At 48.2% G+C, this 15487-nt stretch overlaps 1 protein-coding gene across 1 annotated transcript in view; it reads right to left on the bottom strand.

Moving 5' to 3' along the window:
• LOC139746899 (facilitated trehalose transporter Tret1-like) overlaps positions 1-14647 on the bottom strand; it is a 95984-nt gene extending 81337 nt beyond the window's left edge. The window contains exon 1 of the mRNA XM_071658575.1: positions 14253-14647. Within this exon, the coding sequence (XP_071514676.1) occupies positions 14253-14495 (243 nt within the window). The 5' untranslated portion in view covers positions 14496-14647. The remainder of the gene's footprint in view (positions 1-14252) is intronic.
• Between the last annotated feature and the right edge of the window lie 840 nt (positions 14648-15487).

The following is a 15487-nucleotide window of genomic DNA, read 5'->3' as shown; positions in this document are numbered from 1 at the left end:
TTATGGGATGGTTGTCAGCCTTGGGTGAGATGGTTGTCAGCCGTGGATGGGATATTGTCTGCCGTTTATGGGATGGTTGTCAGCCGTGGATGGGATGGTTGTCAGCCGTGGATGGGATGTTGTCAGCGCTAAGTGATGGGTTCATATAATCCCCACCAGACACTTTCCCCCATGTTGGCCGTGGACACTTCTTGATCTGTGCTGTGGCTCAAGTCGCTCCAACAATCCTGGTCATTTTTGACATCAGCGTTGGGGTGTAAACCTCCCTCCCTCACCGTCTGCTTCGGGAGGGGAAAAATTTTAGTCGAGACTGCGCTGCAGCAGCTGCTGCTGGCAGCCGAGAGGACGTGGGAGACGTGGTATTCGACCCTGGGCTCGGCGTGGTGGAATACATTTACACATGCGTCAACCTCCCTCCCTGCTGAACCTACCTAGCCACACTCTTGATCTTCCCCAACACCGATGACAAGCCACGCTGGCACAGAGGCAAGAGTATACACGAACCCGAGACATAGAAGGACAACGATAATCTGCAGAGAAATGTGGATCCTACGCTAACCTACCCTGTCGAACGCCCCAAACACACACGACCTCTGTAGCACTGGATGCCTCATTCATTTCAGGATAGAACCAGATTCTGTGCAGCGGGTTGGAGCGTTCCACGGGAATGTGGCCGACCGACCGATCGACACAACTCCGATCCATCCAGCCCGCCAGCCTTCGCCTCCACCTAGCCCGCCAGCCTTCGCCTCCACCAAGCCCGCCAACCCTCGCCTCCACCAAGCCCGCCAACCCTCGCCTCCACCAAGCCCGCCAGCCCTCGCCTCCACCTAGCCAGCCAACCCTCGCCTCCACCTAGCCCGCCAGCCCTCGCCTCCACCTAGCCCGCCAACCCTTGCCTCCACCTAGCCCGCCAACCCTCGCCTCCACCTAGCCCGCCAGCCCTCGCCTCCACCTAGCCCGCCAGCCATTGCCTCCACCTAGCCAGCCAACCCTCGCCTCCACCTAGCCCGCCAGCCTTCGCCTCCACCTAGCCCGCCAACCTTCGCCTCCACCTAGCCCGCCAGCCCTCGCCTCCACCTAGCCCGCCAGCCCTCGCCTCCACCTAGCCCGCCAGCCCTCGCCTCCCTAAATCGATCGAATGCGTAAGGGTGACGCTGGACGGAGAGGCAGGGAAATAACGAATCGATACGGCGGTTGGATGATGACGTGTGCGAAGGTGAACGTAAGAGGGATGGGAACATGACACACGTACAGAAATATGGGAACGGATGGAATGGATCGAAAATGGAAAACATGATGACGACACACACACACACACACACACACACACACACACACACACACTTCACCACATACGCGTGTGTATGTTTTCGGTAGCGGAGATGAATTCTGGGGAGGTGGTAGGAGGAGCCAAGGTAAACAAACACCCACTCTACTGGCGGAGCGACAGATCGTAAACTCTAAGATTTCTGTGTCTGTCTGGCGATGTTGATGATAATGAGCATCGTTATGAGGTGGGAAGGGAATGGTACAGACAGTATTGGAAACCATTATAAGGAGGTACATACGATAGTGGAATCCATTATAAGGAGGTAAGAAGATAGGTTAAGATACACTGATGTAAGAGTGGACGGAACGAGTTGAAAATGGACGATTCATTGAGAATTTTAGAAATGTAAGAACTTGTGTATTACAGTAAAGATAGGCTTAGAAGTAGGGCCCTGCCAGTGTCCTCCTCAGTTATGTAAATAAGTTATATAAAGAAGTACACACACACACACACACACACACACACACACACACACACACACACACACACACACACACACACACACACACACACACTAAGCTGGCCATTTAACTTGACAAAAAGTAGAACTTGAAATATGTGGCTGTTGGGAGTAAACAAGCCAAAAGAGGAGAGACAGAGTCAAGGGTGGGGGGAGAAAAAGATAAGAGAGAGAGAGAGAGAGAGAGAGAGAGAGAGAGAGAGAGAGAGAGAGAGAGAGAGAGAGAGAGAGAGAGAGAGAGAGAGAGAGAGAGAGAGAGAGAGAGAGGACTCGGATGAGGCCTAAGAGAGGACATAGACATCCACCGCTGGACCAGGGAGGCTGGCTAGGACTGACTAGCACTACGTGACGTAAACTCAAGCGAGCAGGTGGGCAATGGAGAGGAGCCAGTAGGGTTCCGACACCCTGGTGCAAGCGAGAGGCGATCCTCACAGAGGTCAGAGGTCTGGCCTAATCTGCCCAGAGGGGCGCACACCAGCAGCGAGGGACTTCCAGGATATAGGAGGCCGAGGGATTCAGCCCTCCTTCATAAACGAACGCCAGAAAATCGTATGAAGTATTGATGGATGACACATCCCAGCTGGACATATTGTCATGGCTGGCAAGGGCGTGTGTAGTGATTGATAGACATGGCCAATATGATCTACCAGTGGGAATATGATGAGGTCGCAAGGGATGATTACTGTAAGGGTGGTGGAGGATTGGAGTGGATGACTGTAAGGGTGGTGGAGGATTGGAGTGGATGACTGTAAGGGTGATGGAGGGTTGGAGTGGATGACTGTAAGGGTGATGGAGGGTTGGAGTGGATGACTGTAAGGGTGGTGGAGGATTGGAGTGGATGACTGTAAGGGTGATGGAGGGTTGGAGTGGATGACTGTAAGGGTGGTGGAGGGTGGGAGTGGATGACTGTAAGGGTGGTGGAGGGTTGAAGTGGACTGATCCTCCGCCAGAGGACGCGCATCTGGCTGCCAAAGCGATCGCAATACTTCCTCTGATGTTTCCTTAATTTCTCTCCGGGTTGGGCCACACCCTATCTAACCCCTACACACACACACACACACACACACACACACACACACACCAGACATCTATGTTCGTGTGCTGCCACACGCTGTGTGAGGCAATTCATCATAGATTTACTGGGTTTTGATCATGTTTTGGAGGATACCTACGGCCATCATCCAAAGTTATGTTCGGAATATATCGGTACGCAAGCACACACACACACACACACACACACACACACACACACGCACACACACACACTAGATGCTGTAATTAGTGTCGCTGGGGTCGAGTCTGCATGGGTTCGAATCCTGGGGGGGGAGGCGACAGTCGTCCAACAGCCAATCTCAGCTGTTCATTCTCCCACTCGGCACGGTGTGTGTGTGTGTGGTGTGTGTGGTGTGTGTGTGTGTGTGTGTGTAAAGACATGGTACATATATTCAAGGTTAAGAGACGGGGCAACACGAGTGTAACACACAAACTGTAATCACAAATTTGCCAAATTCTTATCTTGTTTCTAAATCAGAAATGGACGGGAGAAGGTGACACGTATGATCGTGTTGTGACTAGGTGTATAGAGGAAGGAGGCCAAGGCAGGATAAGTCAACGGAGAAAAAATTAATTGAATTAATTAGAAACTAATAGAAATCATAGGGAGACATAATCAGGTGTTGATATACGTGGAGGAAGAGACAAAGAAATTGACAGGTCAAACAGTGAACAAGAAACGTCTCGCATCAAATGAGAGAGGATATTAGTAATTTGGAAAAAAGAGATGAAGCGAAAACATGGAGTCGGTTCAGGTGAGGGAATTCCTCAGAAAGATAGCTAGAGGAAAGATGAGGCGATGATTCAAAAACTCACTAGGGTCAGAATGGACTTCAGTGGGTATCCTAGAAACTATTCAGAGAGAGCAAACATCGGTGACACAGAGAAGATCAATTACAGTGAGCGAGAAATGGGTAGCAGGAACAGTGTCTGGAACTGTCGAATAGAACCAGAGAATTAAAACCGATGCTGTGGAACAGAGACCTGGTCACTTGAGGACTTCTGTGACGCTGTAGAGATTATAACACCCGCTGTTAATGGCAGGATCATTAAGGATATTCCTGGACCAGAAGTGGCAAGGAGAGACAGTATATATATATATATATATATATATATATATATATATATATATATATATATATATATATATATATATATATATATACTCAGAAAAACGGATGGATTTGTATGAGACATTTATGGATCTGGAGAAGGCATATGATAGGGTTGATAGAGATGCTTTGTGGAAGGTTTTAAGAGTATATAGTGTGGGAGGTAAGTTGCTAAAAGCAGGAAGTTTTTATCAAGGGTGTAAGGCATGTGTACGAGTAGGAAGAGAGGAGAGTGAAGGTCTTTCGGTGGCAGGGGTGTGTGATGTCCTCTTGGTTGTTTGATTTGTTTATGGATGGGGTGGTTAGGGAGGTAAATGCAAGAGTTTTGGAGAGAGGGGCGGGTATGCAGTCTTTTGGGGACGAAAGGGCCTGAGAATTGAGTCATATGTTGTTCGCCGATGACAGAGCACTGGTGGCAGATTCAAGTGAAAAATTGCAGAAGTTGGTGACTGAGTATGGAAAAAGTGTGTGAAAGGAGAAAGCTGAGAGTAAATATGAATAAGAGCAAGATTATTAGGTTCAGTAGGGCTGAGGGACAAGTTAGTTGGGATGTAAGTTTGAATGGAGAAAAATCGGAGGAAGAAACGTTATAGATATCTGGGAGTGGACTGACCAGCGAATGGAACCCTGGAAGTGGAAGTGAGTCACAGGGTGGGTGAGGGGGTTAAGGTTCTGGGAGCGATAAAGAATGTGTGGAAAGAGAGAACGTTATCTCGAAGAGTGAAAATGGATATGTTTGAAGGAATAGTAGTTCCAACAATATTATATGGTTGCGAGGCGTGGGTTATAGATAGGGTTGTGCGGAGGAGGGTGGATATGTTGGAAATGAAATGTTTGCGGACAATATGTGGTGTAAGGTGCTATTATCGAGTAAGTAATTAAAGGGTAAGAGAGATGTGTGGTAATATAAAGAGCGAGGTTGAGAAAGCAAAAGAGGGTGTGTTAAATTGGTTCGAATATATGAAGAGAATGAGTGAGGAAAAGATGACAAAGAGGATATATGTATCAGGTGGAGGGAGCAAGGAGAAGCGGGAGACCATATTGGAGGTGGAAGGATAGAGTGAAAAAGATTTTGAACGATCGTGGCCTGAACATACAGGAGGTTGCGAGGCTTGCAAGGAATAGAGTGAATTGGAACGATGTGGTATACCGGGGTCGACGTGCTGTTAATGGACTGAACCACGAAGAGGTCTGTGGGGCCTGAATGTGGATAGGGGGCTGTGGTTTTGGTGCATTACAAATGACAGCTATAGACGAGTGTGAACGAATGTGGCCCTTTTTTTTTTGTCTCTTTTCCTGGCGCTACCTCGCTGACGGAAGGGATGGCGATGCTGTTTCCTGTGGGGCAGGGTGGCGTCGAGAATGAATGAAGGCAATCGAATATGACTATGTATATGCGTATGAATGTATATGGCTATGTGTATGTGTATGTGTATGTATGTATATATATATATATATATATATATATATATATATATATATATATATATATATATATATATATATATATATATATATATATATATATTGGAAAGGATCACAATTTTGGGCGTGATCAAGTATATTCCTATGAGTCCACGGGAAAAATGAAACACGAAAAGTTCCCAAGTGCACTTTCGTGTAATAATCACATCAGGGGAGACACAAGAGAGAAATATAACAGTCAGTTGATATACAACGAAGAGACGTAGCTAGGACGCCATTTGGTAAACATGTGATTGTCCAAAACATGTTTTGGACAATCATATATATATATATATATATATATATATATATATATATATATATATATATATATATATATATATATATGTTGTTGTGAAGCCTTCAGGTAGCCGTGGCCTGGCACGGGCCCTGGGCTGGGAACAGCCCTTTGCACACGTACGGCGACCACGTGAGCGCCATGTGGACACCAACATCACACACACACACACACACACACACACACACTAACCCCCTCCCCCCTGCGCTGTGCCTCCCTGGCATCCCCGTCTGACCCTCTGCGCAAACGCAACAGCCGCCCCCCCACCCCAGGTAAGATGGGGATATATACATGTGTGTGTGCGTGGGAGGGTAACGCAACACTTGCCCCCCCCCCCCCCTCTTGGAGAGATCACGTGACCGTCATGTGGCACACCGGTTCCATTCGTCCCCCACGCGCGCAGTCGTCCAAACAAAGCCCACAACCTACCATACAGCACGCGACCAACCGCTCTGGTAACACTTGTGATGAAGACGTGGTAACCTCAAGACCTTCCCACACACACACACACACACACACACACGGCACTGACTTTGTGCCGGTAACCCCAGCAAATCTATCGTGCCTCCCATGCTCCTCCTGTGAGCGGTAGCGCAAAAGCATTACATGGGTCACAAAGGGTCTTCCTCAGACCCCAGTGGCTTGATAGTACATAGGATGTTACAGTTCATAAATGACATACATTACATAGTTTCATATCGTAAGTTTTACCGACTAGATACAAGAAGTGGATACAAACTTAACATTTCAGTTATCTTGTTATTAACAATAAGGTCTTGTGACATTTCTTTCTGGGTTTGTTTACATCTATCCCTAAAAGGCTCCATTTTGTTCACAATCCAAGACATAGTGTTCTAGTTTGTGTCCAAATCTTTGACCACAAACTTTACAATTCCCATGATTACCATCATCTCCAGTTAGGCCAAAGCGGCAGTAGTACCTATATCCTAGCCTTAGTGTAGCAGTTACAACATCATGTAATCTGCTGATCTTATTACTTCCTCCATATACATGTTGGACTTGACACATTTCACTGTGATGGAAAATGTTTCTACTTGTGCTTATCTGAACTCGTCTTCCTGCTTCAAAGAGGTCAATTAGTTCCTTTCTAATTACAGTTTTGAGGCTTCTAATTGACACCCCAACGTTGTTTTCAACATGACCTTTACTAAGTGCAAGTTTGGCGCAAGCATCAGCTTTGTCCTGCTCACGGAGGCCTAGATGAGAGGGAATCCATAACAATATGATTGGAATCCATTGATCAATAATGTCTGAGTATTTGTGTCTGGCTTCAGAGACCATCATGTTACATTCTGATCTCACGGTGTTAAGGGCAAGTCGTGAAGATAAAGAATCAGAGATAATCAAAATGTTTGTGAGAATTCTTCTTTCCCCCTTTCCATACGGCCTTCAACCTGGCCAAACAATGATAGAGTCCCAGATACTGAAGGTAATCCTATGAGAAATGTATTTCAGACTTCCGTGTGTTGGGTCTGACAGTCTTTGTGTTCGTAGGGAGAGGATTGGCTTCGACCACATTGATTTGTTCTCCCGCAACAGCAGAGGAAGCTGTAGTGCCCACAGATGTAACCAAGAAACGTCCTCCGCTGTATCGTCCAGGCATACGACCCTTCCCTGGGAGGCTGGTCGTGTCCCCTGGTCTCCCTAGAGGCTGGCCGTGTCCCCTGGTCTCCCTGGGAGGCTGGCCGTGTCCCCTGGCCTCCCTGGGAGGCTGGCCGTGTCCCCTAGCCTCCCTGGGAGGCTAGCCGTGTCCCCTGGTCTTCCTGGGAGGCTGGCCGTGTCCCCTGGTCTCCTTGGGAGGCTGGCCGTGTCCCCTGGTCTTCCTGGGAGGCTGGCCGTGTCCCCTGGTCTCCCTGGGAGGCTGGCCGTGTCCCCTGGTCTTCCTGGGAGGCTGGCCGTGTCCCCTGGTCTTCCTGGGAGGCTGGCCGTGTCCCCTGGTCTCCCTGGGAGGCTGGTCGTGTCCCCTGGTCTCCCTGGGAGGCTGGCCGTGTCCCCTGGTCTCCCTGGGAGGCTGGCCGTGTCCCCTGGCCTCCCTGGGTGGCTGGCCGTGTCCCCTGGCCTCCCTGGGAGGCTGGCCGTGTCCCCTGGCCTCCCTGGGAGGCTGGCCGTGTCCCCTGGCCTCCCTGGGAGGCTGGCCGTGTCCCCTGGTCTCCCTGGGAGGCTGGCCGTGTCCCCTGGCCTCCCTGGGAGGCTGGCCGTGTCCCCTGGCCTCCCTGGGAGGCTGGTCGTGTCCCCTGGTCTCCCTGGGTGGTTGTCAACCAAGCTGTGCCTAACCCCTGCTCACAAGGACGACCCGTCGCCCCTCACTCAGAACGACCACTCTGGGAACAGACAGTAGACGACCTCTAGGCCTGAACTACCACGGCGACCAACGACTGACCAAGTTGGCAACAGCCATCTTGGCACGAGCGGCCTCCCTCTCACTCCATGTCTCTGGCGACGCACTGTTTACTGCTGCCTTTCGAAGTTGATGTAAGTTTTTTATTTCCACTTGTGCTGGCACGACCGGCGGCGGGGAGGTGAGCGGGCTGGTTGAGGTGGGAGGTGAATGAAACGTTTCCCTCCGCACATTGCATTCGAGGCAGAGCCATGTTGCCAATGTGAGGGTGAGACGTTTACGTTACTTGTTTGGGGAATATCGATCAAAGGCCCAGTTCTTGGCCATGTTTGTGCCCAGCGCAGCGCCTTAGTGGTGTGGCGCACGTCATGCCAGCGTCTCAAAAGTGTCAGTCACATCTGAGGGTCACGCTGACACTTCACTCCTGATGGAGAGACAGATCTGCTCAGCTGACGGATGGCAGCCAGAGACCCACTGTTGTGGTGACACGCCTTACGGAAGTGCGACAGACTCTGGTAGCCTCCACACCACCACCACACCCCTCGCGCCTCTCTACCACACCACCACCACGACCCCAGCCCCCGTGAGGCTCACGTGCTACCCCTCGCGCCTCTCTACCACACCACCACCACGACCCCAGCCCCCGTGAGGCTCACGTGCTACCCCTCGCCCCTGATCCGTGCAGGCAGTGAGTGCCAAGTGCAGATGACAGTGTTCCCCTCCGCACACAGGGCGACCGAACCATGTGGCCCCCTACACTGGCCATCAACATTATCAGCGAATGATTGCATATCATTATACCATTGGTAAACAGAAGTTTAGATCTGTTATACTGGTGTTGAATAGAAGTTTAGATCTGTTATACCATTGGTAAACAGAAGTTTAGGACTGTTATACTGGTGTTAAATAGAAGTTTAGATCTGTTATATCATTGGTAAACAGAAGTTTAGGACTGTTATACTGGTGTTAAATAGAAGTTTAGATCTGTTATACCATTGGTAAACAGAAGTTTAGATCTGTTATACTGTTGTTAAATAGAAGTTTAGATCTGTTATACCATTGGTAAACAGAAGTTTAGATCTGTTATACTGTTGTTAAATAGAAGTTTAGATCTGTTATACCATTGGTAAACAGAAGTTTAGGATTGTTATACTGGTGTTAAATAGAAGTTTAGATCTGTTATACTGTTGGTAAACAGAAATTTAACTCTGTTATACTGTTGTTAAATAGAAGTTTAGATCTGTTATACCATTGGTAAACAGAAGTTTAGGATTGTTATACTGGTGTTAAATAGAAGTTTAGATCTGTTATACCATTGGTAAACAGAAGTTTAGATCTGTTATACTGTTGTTAAATAGAAGTTTAGATCTGTTATACTGTTGTTAAATAGAAGTTTAGATCTGTTATACTGTTGTTAAATAGAAGTTTAGATCTGTTATACTGTTGTTAAATAGAAGTTTAGATCTGTTATACTGTTGTTAAATAGAAGTTTAGCTCTGTTATACTGTTGTTGAATAGAAGTTTAGATCTGTTATACTGTTGTTAAATAAAAGTTTAGCTCTGTTATACTGTTGTTGAATAGAAGTTTAGATCTGTTATACTGTTGTTAAATAGAAGTTTAGCTCTGTTATACTGTTGTTAAATAGAAGTTTAGATCTGTTATACTGTTGTTAAATAAAAGTTTAGCTCTGTTATACTGTTGTTGAATAGAAGTTTAGCTCTGTTATACTGTTGTTGAATAGAAGTTTAGATCTGTTATACTGTTGTTGAATAGAAGTTTAGCTCTGTTTTACTGTTGTTGAATAGAAGTTTAGCTCTGTTATACTGTTGTTGAATAGAAGTTTAGATCTGTTATACTGTTGTTGAATAGAATTTTAGATCTGTTACACTGTTGTTGAATAGAAGTTTAGCTCTGTTATACTGTTGTTAAATAGAAGTTTAGCTCTGTTATACTGTTGTTAAATAGAAGTTTAGCTCTGTTATACTGTTGTTAAATAGAAGTTTGGCTCTGTTATACTGTTGTTCAATAGAAGTTTTGATCTGTTATACTGTTGTTAAATAGAAGTTTAGATCCGTTATACTGTTGTTAAATAGAAGTTTAGCTCTGTTATACTGTTGTTAAATAGAAGTTTAGATCTGTTATACTGTTGTTGAATAGAAGTTTAGATCTGTTATATTGTTGTTGAACAGAGGTAGATTTCAATCTATTTCTCGAGCTAGATGGAACGGATCTCCGCTTTGGTCAAGATTTCAATAGATGAAAATATCTCAGAGGGATACACACCCTGATCTCAGGGGGGGAGTGTAGGAGAGGGATACACACCCTGATCTCGGGGGGGGAGTGTAGGAGAGGGACACACACCCTGATCTCAGGGGGAGTGGGTGTAGGCCAAGTGGTGAGGATGAAGAATCAGAGATGATTCATCTGACTGTGGTGATGGGTTTTATACAAGCATGTGCGGCTCTGATGCTCGCTTGTTTCAGCGGCCAGGTTTCTCTCATCTATTGCCACCGGAGGCGGGTCGCGGTGGCAGCGCTTCCTATGGTAGCATCTTGTTTGTGTTTCTTCACTATTCCTGGGGATAGGGAAGGAAGAATACTTCCCACGTATTCCCTACGTGTCGTAGAATGCGACTAAAAGGGGAGGTAGCGGGGGGCTGGAAATCCTCCCCTCTCGTTTTTTTTTTTCTTTTTAATTTTCCAAAAGAGGAACAGAGAAGGGGGCCAGGTGAGGATATTCCCTCAAAGGCCCAGTCCTCTGTTCTTAACGCTACCTCGCTAACGCGGGAAATGGCGAATAGTAAAAAAAAAAAAAAAAAAATATATATATATGTATATATATATATGTATATATATATATATATATATATATATATATATATATATATATATATATATATATATATATATAACCCCAAAGGGGAGGAGGAACAGCTTGGTTGACTGTGGGCCGACTACCGCAGCCAGGATTCGAACCTTGTGCAGGCTCGACCCTGGATGGCCCGCGAGTACATGAGGGTCAGCCACACTCACCAAGACACCATCACAGTGATAGCCGACAGACCAGACGACCTGGAATATGCTATTTTCAGACTGCGAGTTTGTGTACTGCAGACATCTGCTGTTGGCTGAGTGTTGGGGGTGAAGATTGTAAGTAAGTAAGTAAGTAAATAAGTAAGTAAGAAAGCAATTAAATAAGTAAGGTTCTTAAGTGGATAAGTAGGTGTAGTGAACTGCGAGTTTGTGTACTGAAGAGCACCGGTGTTGGCTGAGTGCGGAGGTGAAGATTGTAAGTAAGTAAGTAAGGTTCTTAAGTGGATAAGTAGGTGAAGTGATGTCACAAGGGACTTATTTGCCAAGAAGCAAAATGCTGAAACTTCACTATGTTGTATAGTACAATTGATGCCCGCCAAACTTCATGTGATTGGCTGGTGCTTGTTAACCTGGCGTCTATCAATGGGTTAACAGTTCCCAAGAGACGCTTTCTGAATCGCCAGTCACAACCTGTTGTCCTATAAGATTGAAGTGTTCTGTCCTCCTCAGTGCTGGGGATACCATGATTGAAGTGTTCTGTCCTCCTCAGTGCTGGGGACACCATGATTGAAGTGTTCTGTCCTCCTCAGTGTTGGGGACACCATGATTGAAGTGTTCTGTCCTCAGTGCTGGGGACACCATGATCTTTCAGCATGTTGGGTATTTTTCTAGTGGTCTTCGTGGCAGCCAAGTAGGATTCTCAAGTCTTCTCTTTTGCATTCTTTTCAAGTTTATTGATCCGTATGTAAGCCAAGTGCATTATTTTCACAACACTGATATCTACATCATAACTTGATTATGTTCTGCAACAACTCTGAGTGTACAGCATGTGGGTCTCGTGTACAGTGTGTGGGTCTCCTGTACAGTGTGTGTCTCGTGTACAGTATGTGGGTCTCGTGTACAGTGTGTGGCTCTTATGTAACGTGTGTAGGTCTCGTGTGCATTGTGTACGTCTTCTGTAACGTGTAGGTCTCATGTACAATGTGTGGGTCTCGTGTACAGCGTGTGGGTCTCGTGTACAGCGTGTGGGTCTCGTGTACAGCGTGTGGGTCTCGTGTATAGTGTGTGGGTCTCGTGTACAGCGTGTGGGTCTCATGTATAGTGTGTGGGTCTCGTGTACAGTGTGTGGGTCTCCTGTACAGTGTGTGGGTCTCCTGTACAGCGTGTGGGTCTCCTGTACAGCGTGTGGGTCTCGTGTATAGTGTGTGGGTCTCGTGTACAGCGTGTGGGTCTCGTGTACAGCGTGTGGGTCTCGTGTACAGTGTATTAGCCACAGACCAGGAACTGTGAGTCAGCAGTTTTAACAGCTTGTGTTACACGTAGCGGCAGGACGAAGCCTGACACAGTGGTTATTATACAACATTCTTCATGAAGGATATATATACATTATTCATCATGAATGAAACACTTCATCTTCCCGCTTCTCATCAAAAGGTAATGACGCTTCTCCGAACATCACGGGGTGTTGGGCACCCCAGCCAGGCGACAACGCGACCCCCTTGACATACAAGATGAACTCATTCTCCCCCAGCTCGCTCACCTGCCTTCCACTGCACCGACTCACCTCACCATCACAGACCTATGCACACACACACACAACACACACACACACACACACACACACACACACACACACTTTACTACAAGCCTTCCTATAGGCTGTCATGGGTCAGTCTTCCCTACACGTCTCCACCCGGGGCTCAAGCTCCTTCCTCCTCCAGCTTGCCAAAAACTACAGTAGTCGTGTAGTCTACTGTTGTCTGGTTGTAGATTGTATTTTTCATAAGAGGAAGATTTCCCGTTGTATCCTACACGCAGGACTACAAGCGCTGCCTGTTTAGGTCTGGTGTAGAATGTGTAGGTCTCGTTTATAGCGCGTGAGTCCCGTATACAGCCTGTAGGTCTCGTATACAGTGTGTAATCTCGTGTACAGCGTGTGGGCCTCGTGTACATTGCGTAGGTCTCATGTACGCTATGTTTAGGTCTCGTGTACAGCGTGTGGATGTCGTTACTTGCGTGTGAGCCTCGTATACAGCCTGTAGGTCTCGTGTACAGTGCGTGGATCTCGTGCACAGTTTGTGGGTCTCGTGTAGAGCGTGTGAATCATGTGTACAGTGTGTGGGTTTTTGTGTAGTGTATAGGTCTCGGGTGAAGTATGTGGGTTTCGTTACAGTGTGTGTAGGTCTCATTTACACTGGAGTTCTCGTGTACAGTGTGTAGGTCTCGTGTACAGCCTGTGGATTTTGTGTACGGTGTGAGGTCTCATGCACAGGGTGTGGGTCTCATGTACAGTGTGTAGCTATCAAACACACTGTGTGAGTCTCATGTACAGTGTGTAGCTATCAAACACACTGTGTGAGTCTCATGTACAGTGTGTAGCTATCAAACACACTGTGAGTTTCATGTACAGGGTGTAGCTATCAAGTACACTGTGTGAGTCTCATGTACAGTGTGTAGCTATCAAGCACACTGTGTGAGTCTCATGTACAGTGTGTAGCTATCAAGCACACTGTGTGAGTCTCATGTACAGTGTGTAGCTATCAAGTACACTGTGTGAGTCTCATGTACAGTGTGTAACTATCAAGCACACTGTGTGAGTCTCATATACAGGGTGTAGCTATCAAACACACTGTGTGGGTGACACGCACAGTGTGGAGCTGGTCTCGTGCCTTAGACTCTCTCATCAGACTTTAAAGTCATAAGATGAGATTACGTCAGGATGATACCGACTCGTGCACACTGCCCTCCCTGCTGTGGCTCTGTCTTCCTCCCGCCCCTGGGGACAACGGTGGCCACAGTGCAGGGACTTAGGGAACTCGTAGAAGGATGAGAGAGAGAGAGAGAGAGAGAGAGAGAGAGAGAGAGTGTGTGTGTGTGTGTGTGTGTGTGTGTGTGTGTGTGTGTGTCTGGTGGCCAGGCAGGGACCTGAAGGAGGAGGAGAGAGGACCTGATTGCAGGGGCTTTGAGGTATCTCGACGAAGGAGGGAGGACGAAATGAAACAACCATGGTACCTTGAGGAAGGGGCGCGCGTGAAAGGACCCACGATTCCTGATCATGGAGGAAGTACTCCAGCAGGAGAGGAGGGGAGAGGGGAGTGTTCAGATGCCCCCCCAAGGAAGAGAGACGAGTAAGGACCCACCTGTGTGATGATGTACATTTTCTGGGCCAGATGTGGCAGTTCGGCCAGGGAGTGGCCCAGGTTGAGGGCAACGAAGGATCCTCGCTCAGGGTAGAGTTCGGTGTTGACCCTCGAGATGGTTGAGCGCAGGGAGGCCATGGACGGCCGCGAACTTAGATTCCCGAAGGACATCCCGCCGAAGGATGGCCTGGAGGAGAGGCCGCCTAGGGATGGCCTGGAGGTCATGCTGATGAAGCCCGGCATCGACACGGTGGAGAAGCGTGACTGCCGTGCCTTCAGGAAGGGCAGCTGGTCCCTCTCCTCATCTGCATCCTCTGCGCTGGACGTGACGCCGTTTTTCGTGACGACGTCATCTTGTGAGGGAGGCGAGTCGTCCTCCTTCTCTATGATGACGTCGACGGATTCCTTCGTGTGGAAGGCTACGTGTTGGTTACTTCCCTTGTCTTGGTCAAGGGGTACAGCAGGATTCCTGGTCCTGGTACAAGGTACAGCTGGGTCCCTGGTCCTGGTACAAAGGTACAGATGGGTCTCTGGTTCTGGCACAAGGGTACAGCTGGATCCTGGTCCTGGTACAAGGGTGCAGCTGGGTCCCTGGTCCTAGTACAAGGGTACAGCTGGGTCCCTGGTCCTGGCACAAGGGTACAGCTGGATCCCTGGTCCTGGTACAAGGGTACAGCTGGATCCCTGGTCCTGGTACAAGGGTACAGCAGGATCCCTGGTACAAGGGTACAGCTGGATCCTGGTCCTGGTACAAGGGTACAGCAGGATCCCTTATCCTGGTACAAAGGTACAGATGGGTCTCTGGTCCTGGTACAAAGGTACAGATGGGTCTCTGGTTCTGGCACAAGGGTACAGCTGGATCCCTGGTCCTAGTACAAGGGTACAGTGGGTCCCTGGTCCTGGCACAAGGGTACAGCTGGGTCCCTGGTCCTGGCACAAGGGTACAGCTGGGTCCCTGGTCCTGGTACAAGGGTACAGCTGGTCCCTGGTCCTGGCACAAGGGTACAGCTGGGTCCCTGGTCCTGGCACAAGGGTACAGCTGGATCCCTGGTCCTGGCACAAGGGTACAGCTGGATCCCTGGTCCTGGCACAAGGGTACAGCTGGGTCCCTGGTCCTGGCACAAGGGTACAGCTGGATCCCTGGTCCTGGTACAAGGGTACAGCAGGATTCCTGGTCCTGGTACAAGGTACAGCTGGGTCCCTGGTCTGGTACAAGGGTACAGCAGGATCCCTGG

This window comes from Panulirus ornatus, chromosome 66 (genome assembly GCF_036320965.1).
Source record: "Panulirus ornatus isolate Po-2019 chromosome 66, ASM3632096v1, whole genome shotgun sequence".
In the NCBI taxonomy this organism is placed as follows: domain Eukaryota; kingdom Metazoa; phylum Arthropoda; class Malacostraca; order Decapoda; family Palinuridae; genus Panulirus; species Panulirus ornatus.
This window is presented reverse-complemented; position numbering and strand designations above follow the sequence as displayed.